Source organism: Typopeltis vanoorti, chromosome 17, assembly GCF_054136105.1.
Source record: "Typopeltis vanoorti isolate ZY-2024b chromosome 17, IOZ_Tvanoo_1.0, whole genome shotgun sequence".
NCBI classification, from domain to species: domain Eukaryota; kingdom Metazoa; phylum Arthropoda; class Arachnida; order Uropygi; family Thelyphonidae; genus Typopeltis; species Typopeltis vanoorti.
In genome coordinates this window covers 78,284,784-78,306,333 of record NC_143565.1, presented here as the reverse complement: position 1 = coordinate 78,306,333, position 21,550 = coordinate 78,284,784, and the positions used below count along the sequence as shown (strand labels likewise).

At 35.9% G+C, this 21,550-nt stretch overlaps 1 protein-coding gene across 6 annotated transcripts in view; it reads left to right on the top strand.

Moving 5' to 3' along the window:
• Khc-73 (Kinesin heavy chain 73) overlaps positions 1-21,550 on the top strand; it is an 842,240-nt gene that overhangs the window by 533,458 nt on the left and 287,232 nt on the right. For all 6 annotated transcript variants that reach the window (XM_090407555.1, XM_090407554.1, XM_090407553.1 and 3 more), the window contains one exon: positions 16,574-16,732. In XM_090407555.1, the coding sequence (XP_090263681.1) occupies positions 16,574-16,732 (159 nt within the window). The remainder of the gene's footprint in view (positions 1-16,573; positions 16,733-21,550) is intronic.

Here is a 21,550-nt window from a genome sequence, read left to right as displayed (position 1 = left end):
ACACCTCCTTGAAAGTACATATCTAGAATTTGATGATGATGCTGACATTTTTATCTCACAGTCTAGAAGAATGATCATGAAGAAGAAACTGTCATCTATTTTATCCACAAACATGCCCAGAAACTGATATAGTTTAATAAAGGATATATATATATATATATATATATATATATATATATATATATATCACATATATACATATATATATATATATATCACATATATACATCATCTTCTTCACAACAAGGCTGTGAAATATTCTTTAGAATTACAACATTTATTCCTCTAACTCGGGTTCTCAACATTTTCCAGTGGCGTACCACTATATTTAATTCAGGATATTAGATGTGCCAGTAAGCGAATTCATTCTGGAAAAGCATGATTTGTTGGTCCCAGAGGCAAAATAAACATTTCTCTACAATATTAGTGATTTATTTAGTTATTTATTTATTATTTTATTCAGATATTTATATGTAAATATATATCTGTAAAATGTGCAATTTTTAAAAATTAAAATAATAATGAGTGAATACATAAACAAATTTTGACAAACATATATTCCTAATAATGGTGCTCCAGTTCTCAAATAAACTTACAATCAGTACAAGCTATAAATGTAACATATAAATGTTACATATAATAAATCTAACACTAGCAAAGGTTGGTTGATTGGTAGAGCCTCTGCTACTAATGTCTCACGCAAAAAGTTAAGCAAGTTTCAGCACGGTTAGTAGTTGGACGGAGATCAATTGTTCGATGCTGTTGACACACTCTCCTCGATTAGTCTTTGGACTCCCTGGAGGTGTCACATAATAATAATAATAATAATATTTTTAATTACAGAACTCACATTCTTGTTTCAGTGTGGAGGTTGTGCTTGTTTAGCTAAACAAGCACAAGCTTTGAGTGCTCAACCAGATTTGAGTCTTAAATCTGGTTCAGCATTCAACTTATTCCTGTACTTTGATATAAATGAGAGAAGAAAACCCACATTCACAAAGGTAAGTAGTTGCAAATACCAACAGAAATTTTACAACTTTTTTGAGATCATTGGATATTCATTTCTTCTTGCCAATCAGAAGTCTGTTAAATCCATCCTCTTGATCACTTGCCTGAGACTTCCATCACAGGAGAGCTTGATGAGTTCATCTTTCTTGGAAGGAGTTAACGTTTCTGGTAAAGTGTCATCAATGGAAAACGGCTCTCTAATCCAAAATTCTGAAGCCAGGTTTTCAGGGAAGTATTCCTTGAAATCTGTGATTAGACTCCCAACTTTATATTCACTGCCAGTTCACTATGAAGAAGAATTTCATTCTCAGTTAAGAAAGCATCCACCAATGGAAAGGAACACGTGTTTCCAGTATTGGTTTCTTTAAAGATGAAACTAAGTTTTTTCCTAAGAGCTGCAGTTTTATCCTGTACCAAGAATATGGAAGTATGTGCACCTTGCAAGCTTGTGTTCAGCTGGTTGAGTGGCAAAATAAATTTGCCAGGTAAGCCAACCAGGAAAGCCACAGTTCATCAGTGAAATAATTCAAGTCTGAGTCTGAGGATTTGTCAGAGAGAAAAATATGCATTTCTAAACGAAGTTCAAACAGGTGGCTCAATACATTTCCCCCTCGACGGCCACCCAACTTCAGTGTGAAGTGAAAGAGAATCATGTTCAGCACCCATTTCATTGCACAAAATGGAAAATAGTCATCAATTCATAGCTCTGGATTTAATGAAGTTAACAATTCTCACACTTTCATTCAAAACTGTTTTAAGAGCAAGCATATTTCTTGCAGCTAAAGCCTTGCGATGAATGATACAATGTACAAATTTTGCTTGTGGAGCTACTTCTTTAATTTTTGCAACAACGCTACTGTGTTACACAACCGTTGCATGTGCTCCATCAGAACACACACCAACACATTTATTCCATTCTATATCATTCATTTTCATAAATTGGTCTAATTTTGAAAATATTTCATTTGAGGTTGTTCGAACAGGCAGTGGTTCACAAAACAAGAACTCTTCCTTCACTGTTTCCCATCTATAAATCTTATATACATAAGAAGATGGGCCATTCTGGTAATGTCAGTAGTTTCATCAAATTGTATTGAAAAATATTTACTAGCCTGAACTTTTTCTATTAACTGCTCCTTAACATTTGAAGACAAATCTGAAATTCTTCCTGATACGGTGTCATCGGATAATGGAATCATTTCAAGTTGTTTTGCTGCCTTTTCCCCCAAAATTATTCTAACCATATCTGTAGCCGCTGGTAATATTAATGACTCTCCAATCATGTGAGGTTTTCCTGCCTTAGCTATTCTTAAACTGACTTCATACGATGCCTCCAGAGCCTTCGTGTTAAATTCTGCAAATTAGGATATTTGTTTTTTCCTTGCTGACAAATCGGACAGTTTTCTCTGGAAATATTCCAAAGGTTTATGTTTTAAATCGTGCTTGGTTTCAAAATGATGTTTAAGAAGGGAAGGCTTCATCGAATGTTTTGATAGCATTTCATAACAAATGACACACTGGGGAACAGGTGTAGTTTCTTTTCCAATATATGTGAAATCATATGATAAATAACTAAGATTATATTAAGTTGTGCTGTATGGGGCTTTTTGTTGCATTCTTGTACAATGATGTCCTTTGTCGGTTGGTTAGGATTCGAAGTAGTGGCTTCTGGCAGAGAAGAATTGTTTCTCCCGCTTACACTCATTTCTTCCTTCGATCTTTTTGAGGACCTGCTCGTTAACCACTTATTTATGTTCCGGTTTCTATCTTCTGGCACAAACTACATATAAATATGACAATTTCACAAATAAAATATCACATTCAAAGACAATGATTTAACACCATTACTTTCTTAACTGTAACTGTGGTTTGCGGCTAAACAAACGACAATGGACAAACTGTTGCCCATTGTTATCCGATCAAATATATTTGAATTACTTTCTGTCATTGTCATTTGATTAATACTTATTAAATTCAAATTGAACTGCCATATTATTTTTGTATATTATTATACAAAAGTTTTTAATGATAATATAAAATCTAATTGTTTTCATTTAGTTGCATGAAATATTTTAAGTAGAACTGTTAAATATTTGTGCATATATTTTTAATTCTCAACTCATGTTGCGAGTAAAAGAATATGTTAATTTACCCTTTTATTGTATACTTTGTTTTTGTACCACCTGGCAGTGACTCATGTACCACCAGTGGTACACGTACCATAGGTTGAGAATCTCTGCTCTAACTGGCTTCAGTTTGTGAAACTGAAAATTAGCATTCTTCAGTACAGTACCGAGGTGTTTGCTGGTTTTGATGTGATTGCAATGTCCTGTTTTATAGAGAAACTGGAAAATCCATAGAACAAGAATATAGATGAACTTATCAGAGACATCACACATTGGAAATCCAGTGCTTCATCCAGCAAGTTACTGTTTCTGCAGACCCAAATGATAACCAGTCTGCAAAGCACAAAGTTAAATCGAATACATTTGGCTTATATTGATATTATCACACTGAGAGAAAGATTTTATAATCTAGAGAAATTGTACTCGACTCTAGCCACCTGAATATAAATCCTGTCAGAACTGTTGCTCAGTTATGACTTAGCTAACCAAGAAATTGTGCATGTGCTAAATAATGTTAACTTGACCAAAATAGTTTCAAACAGTGGCGGTTTTCTTTCTCACTGTAATGGCAGTGAGTGTATGTGTAACGTTTTTGTTTGTGCCTCATCTTAAAATCAAATAATTGATTTGAAATAAAATGATGCTTGAGTATTTCTGTTAATGCGAAATTTCTGTTAATGAGAAAGTTCTTGAGTATTTCTGTTTATTATAATGAGAGCAAACATATAATATGTTTGGCTCTCATTATAATAAACTCTATATATAACAAACTGTCAAAATAATTTAGGGAAACTTCACTGCATCAATGCTATTCTAAAAGAAGTCATTATGACAACCATCTACTATAACACATTATTCTTCCTCTGATCTTTAGTTTGCCATAGGAACAATTGTAATATACATATGTAATAGTGCATCTGATTCTCTAAGTCTATTCTTTAAAGATTTGCTCTATAAATTTAGAAAATCAGATGCATTATTACACATGTATATTATATCCAGAAGCAAAGTTTACATATGATGGTTAAGTTTGTACGTGGTGACAATCTTTTTAACTTATGAGTAATGTAACATGTGAGGTCTTATACAAAAATTAATTTCTTGTATTTCATTGTCACTGATGGCGTAGGTCTAGTGCTTTTCACTAGACCAACCAAGCCATTATTAGCAATGGGTATCCCAGAAGTAATAGGATAGTTGCTGGAAAAAAGAAAACGAAAGAATGAAAAAAAAAATCAGTACAATTTCATTATTACTTATAATCTATTACAGTTTCATGCAAGTCAAATGTAACCCACCCCTACTCGTTAATCACATGCTATCGCTTATGTATTTACAGTAGCGGAACTTTGGGTAATACATAGTACTATTTTGTATATAGAATTATATTCCATGTTACCTGAAGTTCCTCTAACATGCTTTAAAGGTTATTTGGTTAGAATTTTTACACTTCTTCCACTTCTTTTCCTTTTTCCAATCATGATTATACTCTTTCAAAATGCCTTGCATGCAAGCACTAAAAGAGTATTAATATAAATAAAACATCCATGTTCAGTAGTAAACAGTACAAGACAGGAAAACATGCATGCACCATGAGAGCAACTATTATATAGTGAAACCTGTGGGGGTATTCATAAATAAAAATTCACACATATACCAAGTAATTAAATTTTAATCATATGTAGATATTGCTACATATGATTAAAATATATTCTACAAACTACATATTTCACATATTTCCACCTCTGTCTATCGTAAACCAACTTTTTCAAGTCGTTATATCCACAATTCATCTGCTCACCATCCATCTCAAAAATATGGCATCATAAAATCTCTGGTATCCAAAGCACACAAATTTTATTCCTCTGAAGAATAGGAAATTATTAAAGATACAGCCTTATTAAATAGATACAACCCAAAGATAACTCAAAAAATCATCAACCACTTCCCTGTGCATCTACCCAGACAAGAAGAAGCCCGTAGGACTCCTATACCATATAACAAAGGTATCTCTGAATGTCTGTCAAAAATTATGAAGAAATACAAACTCACTGCTACCTATAAACGAATCAACCAGATCCACAATTTGCTACCTTCTCCAAAAGACAAACTCTCACCTATGATGCTACCTAGCATATATACGAAGTTCCATGTTCCATTTAATCACTGTTGGGTAGTGTATAAGTAAGATGGGTGCATTAAGTTCTGATTGTTCTATTCTCTGACTGTCCTATTGCCATATATCCTATTTATCCTTACTTGTTAAGCTCATTTTAAGCACAGTCATGTAACTTGACTTCTTTGAAACCTAATCGATCAATAGCTATCAATTGCATATGTTCTTCTGGCCAGATTGTCTGTTTTATAGGATGAAAATTCCAAGTTTTTGGGAAGAAAAAACCCTTCCACCTCCATGTGAGACTGGTTGACTGACCATGAGTTAAAAAGTCCCAATAAATATCCTTTGTGTCCTAGACAGAACTCAAACTCAGATCTTTCCCACCAAAGTACATCATCCAAACTGACTGAGCCACCAAATGTTCCCATCCTATCACCCTATGTGTGTTTGTTTATATACGTAATAAACAGGGCTTAAAATTTTTTTGGCTAGATAGTTATTCGGGCACATATCTCATTCATCAGATATTAGCCTGGGTATACTCTATAAGGGTAATCTAATATATCATTGTTATATGTTTATTCTTGAATATGGTCAATTTACAAGCTTTCAATACAATAATTAATTTTTATCCTGTACAACTACTAGTGTTAAAACATATATGTTAACCATTTATGTATTAGTACGTTTATCAGTCAGTGAAGAAAAAGTTCATGCATTTTATAATTGATACACAACCATTTTATCATCATCATCATCAAATTCCTGCCATGTACCCTCAATGGGTGTACAGGATATGATATTACTACATGAAAAATTTACATCATGACTAACTTCCTATCTACAGTTTTCCTCCAAATCAGTCTGTTACTTGTCAAGACTCTAACATTATCAGATCTTATATTTCAATCTTCTAAGGCACTTTTTACCATATCAATCTACCTATATCCTCGTCTTTTTACTGACAACCTGGCAAAGAACACTTGTTTTGCTAATCTTTCCTCTCCCATTCTGTTTAAGTGACCATACCACCTGAGATTAGCTGTGCTAATGCATTCCTGGATGCTGACAATGATATTGTCATTGATGCCATCTGTTCATGCCCCTAATCTTTCTCAGGACTCTCCTATCTGCAGTCTCTAGTTTTTCGTCGAGTGTTTTACCTCTGACCGAGCTCTCAGATCCATAAGTTAAAATTGGTTTGAACACTGTCTTGTATACAGCGAATTTAGTGTTTTGATTTCTGTCTTATTCCATATAAATTTATTCAGTTGACTTTGTACTATAGATTCTGTTGTCTATTTCCATATTTAATTTACCATCTTCACCAAAAATCATGACTAAGTAGCTGAAATGTTTCACTTGTTCTGTAGGTTCTCCATTCACGATGCACTTGATATTTTCAATGTTTGAGCATATTTTCATTGTCTTTGTCTTGTTATTGCTGACCTTCATACCACATCTATAACAACAGTTATTCAATTTAGTCAGAGAATCTGCAAGATTCTCTGACTAAATTGCAGATTTATCCATCTCCAATTTTGATATCGGGTTTAATACCACTTTCCTTCATAATGTGATCATATAGATGATAAATAATGGAGGGGATAATGTACATCCTTGTCTGACACCAGATTTAACATTAAACCATCTTCCTGTACTTCCTTCAATTCTAACTACTGGCATACAACTCCATTAAAGACTAAGTATTGCTTTATATAATGCCCCATTGATACCATATAACTGAAGCATTTTGAATAGCTTCTTTCTTGATACCTTGTCATATGCCTTTTTCAGATCTACGAAACTTAAATACAAATCTTTGTTATATTTCCATGATTTCTCAACTATTTGTCGTAAAGTGAAAATCTGATTCTGACAGCCTCTATTTGGCTTGAATCCAGTTTGTTCTTCACCAAGCTTTTCTTCCACAATCCTTCTCAACTATTTCTCAAGTATACTTGCGTAAATCTTTCCAGGAACATTCAGTAGAGAAATACCTCTGTAATTCTCACATTCAGTTTTATTTCCCTTTTTATATATGGTTATAATGAGAGCTCTACTCCAATCATCCACAATTCGTCCCTCTGTTCAGGCCTTCTGAACTGTGCAGTGCAACCACTTTAAGACTTTTATACCTCCATACTTGAGGATTTCTGGTCGAATATCATTTACTCCTGCTGCCTTTCCACATTTCAAGCCTTTGATGGTTTTTTCTACTTCAAGTATGAATATATATTCTAACTACATGCCTGTTGAGTGTTTTTTACCATTGTGCTATCACTGCTTGTTTCATTTAGCAATTTTTCGAAGTAATTACTCCATACTTCAAGGATATCTTTTTCTCCAGATTTCATGTCACCTTTATCATCTCTAATTCCTTTTACAGTACTCTTTCTTCCATTTCTGAGCTTCTTCAACAACCTCCAGATTATAATAAATTTAGTTTAATCCTTTATCCAAGTGTGAGCAAACAAAGTTTGCGCCTGAAAGTATCTTCAGGACTGGGTTAAGGTGGTACAGCACCAGGGCAACTCGTTGCCCTGGTGCTGTACCACCTTAACCCAGTCCTGAAGATACTTTCAGGCGCAAACTTTGTTTGCTCACACTTGGATAAAGGATTAAACTAAATTTATTATACTCTAACCAAGTGGAAAATAAACTTTCAACCTCCAGATTATCTTGCCACCTTCTTGATATTTATTTTCTATGTTCTTACCAAAGTCTTCCCATGACTTTTATTTAGCTAGTTTTACACAGTGTTTAGCTTTCTTACATTTGTCTCTATATTCCCTAAGAGCACAAGCTGACTTTTATTCCAGGGACTTTTGATATGCTTTATTCTTTTCATTCACTGCCTCTTTAGCTTCCTCTGTCCACATGGAGTTCTGATTTGCTATCCTTGCAGACAGCCTCACCACATGCCTCTCTGGCTAAATCAATCAGTGTTTTCTTCAGGGCTTGCCACTGAATTTCCAAGGTTAGGTTCCTGTTCTCAAACTCTTTCATTTTTTCTTGAATAATGTTTGTATATTTTAGTCTATAGTTCTCAGATACGAACTATCTGAGATAGTTCGTATCTGAGAGCTGCTCAACTTTTATTCGCTTTAAAACTTTCTTATATGTTCTTCCTTTCAGTATGAAATTGAATTTTATCCTGCTCAAGACTAAATAGTGATCACTTCCAATTTTAAAAATCCTCTGTATACTCTGGTGTCCTACACCAGGGATAAATCATCACTATCAACAATAACATAGTCAGTTAGACTTTTCTTATTCCTTGCCTCTTCTCTCTATGTGAATTTGTGCACATTTTCATGTTGGAACATGGTGTTAGTAACAACCAGTCCATGTCCTGAGCAGAAATCCAACAGGTATTTACCATTATTATTAGCTTTGCTCTTTTCTCCAAATTTTCCCAAAATATTTTTGTATGTCTGACAATCATTTCCTACTCTGCTATTTAGATTTCCAACAAGGACCAACTTTTCCTTTTTCATTGTGTCAGTTGCTTTTTCGAAAGCCTCAAAAATTCCTCCACTTCTACCTTAGTCAAACCTTCTGTTGGGCCATAGGCACAAATAAATCTCATTATCTAGTTCTCCATTCTGATATTTGCCCACATCACTCTACTTGAGACTGCCTTCCATTCAAGAAGATTAGCCTCGTATTTAGTGTTGAATACTATGGCTGCTCCTTCTTTTCCTTGATTGTCATTGACTGAATATAACATTTTGTATTTATTTATCAGACAGATCTCACAAGTTTTTGTCTTTTTTGTTTCAGTCACTCCTATTATGATGATTTGATACTTATCTAATTCCTCAGCTAGTTCTATTTCTTTGCCATTCAGGCTTCATATGTTGGTAGTACCAATCTTGAACTCTGGTGATTTTGAGTTGGGGTGTGTTTTTAGATTTGTTCGAGTAACTGACTTTTCGCTGTTTGCCCTGTTTCCCTGGCAAAAACAATAGGGGCCTTGTTTAACTGGCAACTCCCCAGCTGGCATGAAATTCTGTCATGTTGTATCATCATTTTATATTCTGCAGTAAATACAATAAATAATGTAAATGTATATTTACAACATAAAAGATGAAACAGAATGAGCATTATGTACATAAAATGGATCATTAAACTGAGTTCTCTTCTGATTTTATTTCTTGTCAACTAAAAATTCTCACTCATCACAAATGAGTAAACAAGCATATTTTTTAAACCCTATATATATATATATATATATATATATATAGTTTTATGAAGAATTGAATGACTCTAGAACCGAGAAAAACACTACTAGTTTCGGCCTGTAATAGCCTTCTTCGGTGACATTATAAAAGAAGAAAAAACACTAAACATTGAGGGTTAAAAGACTATGAACAACATAGACAGTCTCTATACATAATTAGCATGAAAACATTGTAGTCTTTTAACCCTCAATGTTTAGTGTTTTTTCTTCTTTTATAATGTCACCTGAAGAAGGCTGTTACAGGCCGAAACTAGTAGTGTTTTTATATTAAAACCTTTTTACTTAAATCTCGGTTCTAGTCATTCAATTCTTCATAAAACTATGTATGTTAACTGAGTCAATGATCATTCTGTCGTGTGTGTGTGTGTGTGTGTGTGTGTGTGTGTGTGTGTAAACACACAGAGAAAGTCAGTAACATGCAACTAATAACATCACATGGCTACCATAGGCATAAACAAAAATAGGCATACCATAAACTAATAATAGATTACTTCTGGAAGATAATATCCATGTTCAGTGTTGTGTTTGTGATAATAATCAAAGATTATACATTGAGTGACTTAAACAAGGAAGTGATAGTGAGAGCCAGATAGGGGAGTTAGAATATCCTGGAAATCATTGTTTTGATAGGATTGCCACACTCTCGTGTATACTGTGAAGCAGTATGAACAGAAAACATGAAGTCTGCATGAGGCTTGTGGCTGGAAGCAGCCGACTAGTGCAGAAGAAAGCAGTACTTGACAGAAGTTCAAATGACACTTTGATACATCCATGGAATGGGGGCAAAGTATATCTAAATGGACAACAATTGGACATTATCTAGAATGGGATATAACAGAAAATGGCCATCGTGTGTGCCATGCATATTCAATAAAAACAAGCACATAACTATCTGCGACAGCATGTAATGGAAAATACTAGGGGTCAGAGCGTGCTTGACCTAGTAATTACATCTGAGGATTTGGCTGTAACAAATATGACCACATTGCCACCAATCGGTGAGAGTGATCATAGGGTCTTAACTTGGGAGGTGGCTAAAGGTGTAGAATTTTCAATTAAGACAGGGTACATGTGGAATTATCGGGCTGGAAAGTATGACAAGCTTAGGAGTTTGATTGGTTCAGTGCCATGGCATGTACAACTGCAAGGACTAGAAGTTGATAGTGCATGGGAGGTAGTTAAGAAGTGCTTGCATGAAGCAATGGCTGACTGTATACCTAGAGTCCGAATAATAAATCAAGTAGGGGATAAATGGATGAATAACACCATTAAGCTTGAGTTGCAAAAAAAGAATCAACTATGGAGGGAATTTAAGGAGAAGGGTGACCGGCAGGCACATGAACGGTATAAAGCGCAGGCCAGAAGGGTGACGAGTGTGGTAAGAAAAGCAAAAAAGGATTACGAAAGAACATTGGCCATGCAGGCTAAAGAGAATCCTAAACAGTTTTTTAGATATGTAGCAAGTAAAAGGAAAAATGTACACGGCAGATTGATTTTAAAGAATGCCGATGGTAGGGAGGTAACTGAATCAGTTGAGATAGTTGAGATACTGAGTGAGCACTTTGCAAAAGTATATCATCCAGGTGGTGACATTGCAGAAACGAATAAACCAGTAGATTATACGGGAATTGTGGTTAATGAAGTGGAGGTGAGTAGTCTATTGCATAACCTCAATGTCAATACATCTGTGGGATTGGATGGTATACCAGCTCGTGTTGTACGAGAAGCAGCTAAAGAATTGTCAGTACCCTTGACCATTTTGTTTAATTTGAGTCTCGGGTCTGGGTTAGTCCCGAGCGGGTGGAAAGAGGGGAAAATAGTTCCACTGCATAAAGGTGGTTCCAAGACTGCTGTTGTAAATTACCGACCGATTAGCATATCAGGAATCATTGTCAAGGTCTTAGAGAAATTAGTCAAGAAAAGAATACAGGATTGGATAGATGAAAATGGGATATTGTATGGAGGACAACATGGTTTTGTGAAGGGTAGATCATGCCTCAGTAACTTGCTCACGTTTTATAACACAGCGACGGCTGAACTGGATAGGGGTAATGGGTTTACAGTGATACTACTGGACCTTGCCAAGGCCTTTGATAGGATACCACATGGAACCCTAATCAGTAAACTGGAGCAGATGGGTATAGATATAGGGTTGGTGAGATGGATAAGAGGGTGGTTGAAGGAGAGATATCAAAGAGTGGTTTATTCAGGAGTGGAGTCTAAACGATGTCTTGTGACTAGTGGAGTGCCACAGGGCTCTGTTCTTGGACCACTGCTTTTCAATTTGTTCATCAATGATATTGGAAAGGATCTGAGAGGAAGTGTTCACTTGTTTGCTGATGATGCAAAGTTGGGTAGAGCAATTGTGAGTGCACAGGATGTCAAAATTTTACAGGATGATTTGGATAGTTTGGAGGACTGGGCTAGGAAAAATGGATGTCAATTTAATGTGGCAAAGTGTAAGGTTATGCGCTTTGGGGTGAAAAGAATAGCAGCAGTATATCGCATTGGTGGAACCATACTCCAGGAGATTGATGAGGCCAGGGATTTGGGAGTGTTGGTGGATAGGGAGTTGAAGTTTAGGGGGCACATTGCAAAAGTAACTAAAACAGCTCACCAAATCACTTGGCTTCTGAAAAATACTTTAACATGCAGAGACGAACAAGTTGTTGTTCCTCTGTATCGAGCCTTGATAAGACCCCATCTGGACTTCTGTGCCCAGCTATGGGCACCAGGGTTTCTTCGTGATGGGGAGGAAGTGGAGAGGGTCCAGAGACGAGTGACCAAGATGATAGCAGGTCTGTGGAATGAACCTTATGAGAATAGGTTGAAGATTTGTGGGTTGCAGAAATTGGACGATAGGCGAAGGAGGGGTGATATGATTGAGACATTCAAATTACTGAAGGGTTTTTATAAGATTGATCCAGAAGATATTTTTGAAAATATGACTGGTGGTGGGAGGACTAGGGGCCATGCATGGAAGCTGGGCAAGAGCGTGGTTGACAAGGGTGTTAGAGCTAGGTTCTTTACTTGGAGAGTGGTAAATGAGTGGAATAAGCTTCCAGAGTCTGTTGTGGGTGCTACGACCGTGAATGAGTTCAAGGCAAGGTATGATAGATACTGTGTGAATGTTGAATAGTTGTTCTTGACATGATGTTAGGGCCTCCCTCGATGAGTCTGTCGACTCCTTGGAGTTTCCCGGAACAACGATAATAATAATAATAACTCAAGTAGGCAAAGTCAGCACTGGATACATGAGGAAGAGAAGAAAGGTCACATAGAATACAAAGTAGAGTTCCTGTTATTTAGTGCTGATGCATAATAAATTTAGTTTAATCCTTTATCCAAGTGTAAGCAAACAAAGTTTGCACCTGAAAGTATTTTCAGGACTGGGGTAAGGTGGTACAACAAGCAGGGCACTCCTTGCAGAGGTGGAGCAAGATACCAACACTCCTATCTCAGTATCTCCCATAATGCAAAACACATCTCCTTGCGGATATGTCTAATGTTATGCATTAAGGGAAGGGCCACAACCCAGACTAGTTTCGACCTTTGTTGAGGTCTCTTCGGTGGGAGCCAGGACCAAGTGGAGATACCAGGCAGAAGCATTAGTAGGTCATCTCTACCTATAGGAGTTGCCAAATCGTGTGCCACCCTTTTTTTAATAAATTACTCTGGATTTAGAGAAAGATGTTGAAAGTTTATTTTTCACACTAATGCTTCTGCCTGGTATCTCCACTTGGGCCTGGCTCCCACTGAAGACACCTCAATAAAGGTTGAAACTAGTCTGGGTTGTGGCCCTTCCCTTAATACATAACATTAGACATATCCACAAGGAGATGTGTTTTGCATTATGGGAGATACTGAGATAGGAGTGTTGGTAGCTTGCTCCACCTTTGCAAGGAGTGCCCTGCTGTTGTACCACCTTACCCTAGTCCTGAAGATACTTTCAGGTGCAAACTTTGTTTGCTCACACTTGGATAAAGGATTAAACTAAATTTATTATACTCTAACCAAGTGAAAAATAAACTTTCAACATCTTTCTCTAAATCCAGAGTAATTTATTAAAAAAGGTTGGCACACCATTTGGCAACTCCTATAGGTAGAGATGACCTACTAATGCTTCTGCCTGGTATTTCCACTTACCTCAAGGATCTCTTCTGGCACCTCTACTGTTTTCAATATATGTAGCAGACATCCCTCTGAACCGAAGAACAACATTCACTGCATTATATGCAGATGATACTGCACTGATGGCAAGATCACTGAGCCCAAAACTGGCAACTAAAAGATTACAAAATAGCATACACACCTTAGAAAAATGGATGGCAGACTGGAGGATCCAAGTTAACCCCCAGAAAAGCTCAGCCATACTGTTCACTAGAAAGAAAATTCACACCATGGAGGATATTTATTTATTGGGAGTAAAGATTCCATGGCAGACTGAAGTTAAATATCTTGGAGTGATTCTTGATAGTAAACTCCTATTCAGCAAACATATTAGTTACATTACCTCTAAGACATCCAGCGTCTTAGCACAGCTCTTCCCTATGATCAACAGAAAAAGTAAACTGGATATGCAAACAAAATTAACAATCTACAAGATGGCAATTAGACCGGTTATCACTTACGCATCCCAAGCTTGGAGCCACACCGCAAATTCAAACATTCTAAAACTTCAGAGATTACAGAATAAGAGCCTGAGGATGATTCTGAATGCCCCCTGGTACATAAGAAACACCCAGATCCATAGAGAAGTTAATATCCCTTATATCTCTTCCCTTCTCAAAAATCTAGCTGAGAAGTTCTTTACCAAGACAAGGAACCACCCAAACCCTTTAATCAAGGAAGCCTCGGAATATAATGAAGAAGAAATCAACAAATATAAAAGACCAAAGTCTATCTTAAGTTCAGCTGAACACAACTAACTTCACTGCCCTCAATGGGCGAGCATAAAGCTCACAAACATTCCATTTAAAGTCCTACCATTACAAGACAAAGGGGAATATGAAAAGCAATTTTGCTTCACCCATCTAGCCAGAAATGTTAAATGTTTTGGTATTTCCACTTGGGCCTGGCTCCCACTGAAGAGACCTCAATAAAGTACAAAACTAGTCTGGGTTGTGGCCCTTCCCTTAATGCATAACATTAGACATATCCGCAAGGAGATGTGTTTTGCATTATGGGAGATACTGAGATAGGAGTGTTGGTAGCTTGCTCCACCTTTGCAAGGAGTGCCCTGCTGTTGTACCACCTTACCGCAGTCCTGAAGATACTTTCAGGTGCAAACTTTATTTGCTCACACTTGGATAAAGGATTAAACTAAATTTATTATACTCTAACCAAGTGAAAAATAAACTTTCAACTTCTAGTGCTGATGCAGAAACAAGGGCATAGTGAACGTGACAATACAAATCCATTGCTCATTATGAGTAGCAGTAATGTTGGCAGTGTAAGTTGAGCAATGTTTTGATGCATGTTTGCTGGTCCTCCTCAGCCCTTGATTCTAGTAGAATAAAAATGGAATGGTGGTACAAATGGCCATCGTGGGTACCATGCGTATTCAATAAAAACAAGCACATAACTCAAGTAGGCAAAGTCAGCACTGGATACTTGAAGAAGAGAAGAAAGGTCACATGGAGTAGAAAGCAGAGTCCCTGTTATTTAGTGCTGATGGCAGAAATAAGGGCATAGTGAATATGCCAATACAAATCCATTGCTCATTATGAGTAGCAGTAATGCTGGCAGAACATGCATTAGAACATTGCAAGTTGAGCAATGTTCTGATGCATGTTTGCTGGTACTCCTCAGCCCTTGATTCTAGTAGAGTAAAAATGGAATGGTGCAACCTATCTGAATATCATTTCCAGACTGTTTGCTCTGCATGTGATGGGCACTGCCAGCAGAATATCATGTGTAATATTATAGGTCACATACCTTCTAAGCAGATACTGGATCATGATAGTCACTTTTAATATTAATGAATTAGTCACCCTCTGTTACTATTCTGAATTTCCCTGAACATCTGCAGAATGGAATGAAATATTCATGACAGGATTTGCAATTATTGAATCTATTGTAACTACAGGAATTCATAATATCTACCTGAGATTAGAAAACCTATGAATATTTCTAGAACCTCTTGGAGTTAATGTCCTGGTGTACTGAAGCTTTTTGAAAATTCATATGCGTGCTCTACTAAGCAGATAATTCTAATGCATTAGTTGCTCAGCATAATATTTCAGTCTAGCAGAAATATAAAGAAATACAGTCATACCCCGAAGTTAATATAATCATAATTGTAGTTTTTCGTACATAAAAAAAAAAAAAAAAGTTATTTCGATGTCGATGGTTTCATAAAATCTAATAGATTCGTCCGACGGCATAATGTCTTTTTCTTGTCACGCAAAATTTCTTCATAGCAAGCTAATGATTTTTTTATTCCTTGCCTTGTGGCTACAATTCATTCCTCATTAGAATCTATGTCCTCCAAAATCTGTAAACCTTTCTTTTATGATTGTTCTTACTGTGGATTCCTGTAGATCGAACTTCTTTACTAGCTCACAAATTTTCATTCTACCTTCAAAATCCTTAATAATGTTGAGTTTTGTTTCCAAAGTCAATGTTTTTCTTTTCTTGCTTGCTATAGAAGAATCGGACTTGCTTCCTTTGGATGAAATTATTATTTATTATGTGATAAAATTTTTATCAAGAACATAACATTAAACAATCGCAAGGTTTGTAGACTATATGAATGGAGACTGTGTGAAACACGTCAGTGCTTGTTCACAGCATGTATGACACTCGCGAATGCGACCGGCACCGGAAAGATAAGACTAGTGGTGAGGCGTGAAGTGGGACGGGAATACCTACATATAAGAAACCGCGTAACTTCGGATTCGTGTAAGTCAAGGAATGACTGTATATGAGTTTGTGAGTGTAAATTTTGTGTAGAGGTTGAACACCAAATCCAAATGTCACTATATATTATCTAATTGATATTCTAATTTATAATTGTAATAAATTAAAAGTACATATAATGTTCATCTTAAATTTTTTTGTTTTTCTTTACAGGTTGCAGGAAGACTCCATGTTGAGATAGGCAGAATAGCAGGAGTTCTTCCTGACAAAATCAGTGATGCTGGTGGAGATCATGTTAGCTTTCGTGATTCTGCTGTAGATATATCAGAAGAAGGAGAAGATTTCGTAGTTGGAAGAAAGATGAAAATTAAAGTAAATTTTTAAGAGTGTGTGTGTGTGTGTACAGGTAACCCTCGTATAACGTGGTACTTATACAACGAGGTTTCGATATAACACTGTCTACAAATTGTAGTAACCCTTTATTTTTTCATATATTTTTCACTGTATGACTTAAAAATCAAATTTTATTTGCATTAAATTTGTGTCTGCCCGTATCATGCATGTAGTTATAAGTAGCGAATTTATATTAGGGGAAATACCCTTTAGCACGCATGTACATCAATTGTTTAACGTATAAAGTGTTTATTGTTGAAAATTGTCTTCGTTTACTGCCAGGAAAGCACATTAAAAATCATAAGTGTGTTAATCTCAAGCGGGGCACTTTATTTTCTGGCGAGTTACATATAATATGTAATGCTTCTTTTATGTAAAAAAATAATTTTTATAGTAATGGCCACTTAGAAGACTTTTGCAATATGGTTGAAAACGAAATTATTGAATTAATCGATGGGGGAATAGATTTAAATAAGGAGGAACTGGTACAGTTAATAGATGACATCAAACCAAATGGCAGGAAAAGTTCTGCCGAAGATTCTGATTGTGATGAATTCTTTAACGGATTCAGTTTAAAGAAATTAGCAGAAGGATTGGACTTGGCAAGAAAGTTAGGAAGTTATTTTACGGATAATAATCCCTCAATGGGGCGCTCCGGAAAATTCACGAGACAATCGAATATTTGTTTAACTCCGTATTACGAACTTAATAAAAAATTGCAGCATAGTGGTGAGCAAGGTCTTATTACTGACTTCTTAATAACTAAACCAGCCGAAGTATGCAATGAGAAATATACAAATAATGTCCAAGAGATTTCAAGTGATGATGATGTCTGGCCACTCCTAAATAAAGAAAATCTATGAAACATTAGTTTCTAAGATAGTGATGACGATTAAAATGTGCATTTTATTTTATTTTGCCTAGAACATTTATGCATTATGTGCAATGAAGTTTATGTACAATTTGTAATTTTTATAAGTTTATACTATATATTTGTTTCATAGTTTATGTTTTCTTACCTTACATGATTTACCTGAATTAAATAGAAATATTTTTTTGTTGGGTATGTCATTATTGTTTATATAATTTACAAAAAAAAAAAAAAAAAACATTTTTGGAACGTAACCCTATTTTTTTCTATGTGATCTGAGTCTCACATAATGCGATTTATATAACACGACATTGCTATAGAACCTAACATCTGTGTTATACGAGGGTTACCTGTATGTGTGTTTTGTTAAAATGCATTATGTTTTGTCAGAAGGTGAAATCTGATGAAAGGGAAAGAAATTAGGAAAACATTATCTATATTCTACAGCTAAATAACAACTAAAAATCTTCTTTCACTACGCGTTATTCCCGCTTCCTATGCAGGGTCCATGTGTTACTTAGATTCAATGTCTTGTTAGTACCACTCCCAACCGACACCGACCTGTCACCTAGCCTGCCGCTGTGGGGGGATAGATTTTTGGCTGTAGGGGCGTATGTTCACGGGGCTGGTTTGCCTGCTTGTGGGATGAAAAATGCCAGATAAACTGGCAGAAAAAACCCTACTGCCCGCACCCAAGACCAGCTAACTTAGCTATGGCTGAGGATGATCCTCCAATTCCTCACGTCTTTGACGGGAATTGAACCTGGGGCACTCCTTCCCCAGTCATATGGTTGCGAAGCACAAAGCCACTAGGCTAACCACGCAGACAAATAACAACTAAAAATAACAATACTAAAATAACTTAAAGTTGTTAAGTTGCATATTTTGCTTAGCATCATAGGTTTCGAAATGGCAGAATTTCACATGGATAATATTGGGAATAAAATTTGTTTGAAGGCTTGTAGGAGAATTTTTATCCTCAGCTTTTACCCTGATTTTGAGTATCAATGTGAATTATTATTATTAACTCACCTCCATGAAGTTAAGCAACTCATTTTAGGAGGTTCATTGTCATGCACACAAAGTGCATGAAACTGTTTTTACACTCTCAGAAAGTGTATTTATTCACTATCCTTCTATGCAACGAACCAGCTCTCCACTCATCAACATGCTCACAAGATTATTATGCTGTTTCTAGGAATAGTCTCTTTTGCTTCCTTCACTCTGAAAAATCTTGTCCATATTAATCCATGAGGGTTTGCAAATGGCTCTTGATCTGTCTTCATGCTCAACATTCCAGAGCTCTACTCCCCACTCCCTACACTAACTTGACTTTTGAACTCTGTTCAGTATATCCTTGTCCTTTGAATTAATTTCTGACAAATTGTAGAGGCTGTGACCGTGTTAGAAATAATTACTTTCATTTCCCAGTGTTTCGACCTTCATATTAAGGTCATCATTTGGAGTATACATAAGCTATATTACATGTCAAACAGTATGCCAAAGAGACAATGATTTGATCAACCATTATTCTACTGGTCTGATCTCTAGTAAAAAAAAAAAAAAAAAAAACTACATCAAAGTTATCGTATTTTCCAGTATATAAGATGCACCCAAGAAATTTAATACAATTTTCTGGAAAAAACCCAACACAAAATATCTCAATACTGATAAACATCAGTAACTGATTACTCGGATAAGATATTATGAAACTTGAATAGGGATTCCCCGTTCTTAGCCAATGACGCGCTAGAATTCACGTGAAGGTCACGCATCAATTTGATTGCACCATTAACCGCTTAAAAAGATCTTGGAACATAAAAGGGAGTGCGTATGACTTTGAAAAGAGGAAACAATCTTTACCTTCATTATATAAGACACACCCCATTTTTAAGATGAATTTTTAAGGTAAAAAAGTGTGTCTTATACACCGGAAAATACGGCATATTCTCTTCATAACATCATCAGAACAAATTCATATAGATAGCAAAAGTTGCGTCATAATTTACATGAGAGTTGTTATATTAGAGTTAAGATCCTGGATTAGTTACAGTCCTTGTTGAAAGTTTTTTTCACTTGGTTATACTATAAATTAAAGAAGCCAAAAAGACGAGTTGCCTCAGACTTGAACTATGTTCAGGCGCAAACTTGACTTACTTGTCTGTTTGCTTACTTGGGAAAAAGGATTAAAACCTATCTTATAAAATTGCTTGGTATCTTTAAAACAGTTATATTCTTTGTTTAATCCTTTATCCAAGTGTAAGCAAATAAAAATTTGTGCGTGAAATAACATCATGACTAGGCTAATTGTATATAGAGGCTAATGACTTCACGTTAATTGCCCTAGTATCCCACAATGCAGTGCACGTATTCTTACGGCATGTATGATGCTATGCATTATGGGAAGGGCCACTTCCCATAAATGTTGAAACCCAGACCGGTTTCAACATTTATTGAATGAAGTATGTTTAAGTGTGGGAATACCTAACTCGTGCAATCCCTCAGATTACCCAACAGTGAGTGATCTGAATGATCATTTAACTCAGCAGTAGTTCCACTCGGTGTCAGGCCCACTCTACACAGAGAAGAGCCCTTAGCGGTGGCTCTGCTCAATGGCAGGCTCACCACACCACTGAGCAGAGCTGCTCATATTTCAGGGAAAGCAACCACTTCAGCACAAAAGCACATTAGTGGGAGCCAGACCCAGAAGTGATACCAAGGTTGAAATAATGCAAAAGTCATATTTTCATATATAAGTAGCCAAAAGGTGTCACACCTAATTACTAAAATACTCTGAATTTGAGATAGATGTTGAAAGTTTTTCTTGAAAGATTCCAAGAAGCAAACAAAGTCTGCATGCAAAGTAACTTCATAACAGAGTAACTCACAGATACATCACTGGCCTCAGCATCTTACAATGCAAAGCACATATCCCTACACAGACATGAACAACACTATGCATTATTGTCCTTTGAAAACCAGGTGACTAAATCTCTGCACAATAATCCATGTATGACCTGTTTTGTATCCTTTTTCATTGAAACACCATCACCTCTTTACTAATACTTGTCACCATTTTCTCATCATTGCTATAATTCTGTTGTAATGTTTCACGATTTTAGCAATGAACCCTCTAGATTTCATGTGCCTGTACCGTCACTCACATATCCTGTTGGATATAAACTTTAAGCAAGAGCCATGCAAAAATTTTGATAACTGTGCTGTTGAACATATAAATTATTTGCACAGTACAGTCTAAGAAGCTTTGAATAGTATGACTAAAAGAATTCTTGGCTGTAGTTAAATAATAATTAACTACAGCCTAATTAACTAAATAATTAAGCACTAATTATTAGTGCTGTAGCACTAATAATTAGTGCTGCAAATTATTACTTGTAATAGTGTTCAGATGTATTTACTGGTGCATGAGTTCCTCATTGTGAGTAGTTTGCATGGTAAATCATTAAAATCACTGTGTTTGTGTGTCATGCTGTCTCTTAACTCTTCCATATGATGACTCCAGTGTGAGTATCAAGAAAAGCTCAATATTCTATGCAGTAATGCTGATGTCGGAGTCATCATGTGTAAGTTTCTTTTTTAGAAGAAAAATATTTCAAAGTACTTGTAAGAGCTTCTTGAAAGTTCTTATAATGATTTTCAATGTAACTGCATAATATCTTTTTTAATCCCACAATCAGATGCTTTTAAGTATTATTCAAAAAGTGACAAAGATGTGTCAGTTGTCCCCTGGCTATTAGTAGGGATAGAATAGATCATTTAAGCATTCAATTGTAGCATTACTTCTGAAATATGAACAAATCACAGAATTTTTTGGCATTGGCTTGTTTTTTCAAAATATTGAACTTTTAAAATGGCATATCGGGTGTTCATTAGTTATGGAATCCTCCTCCGCTCAAGTGGGGTCA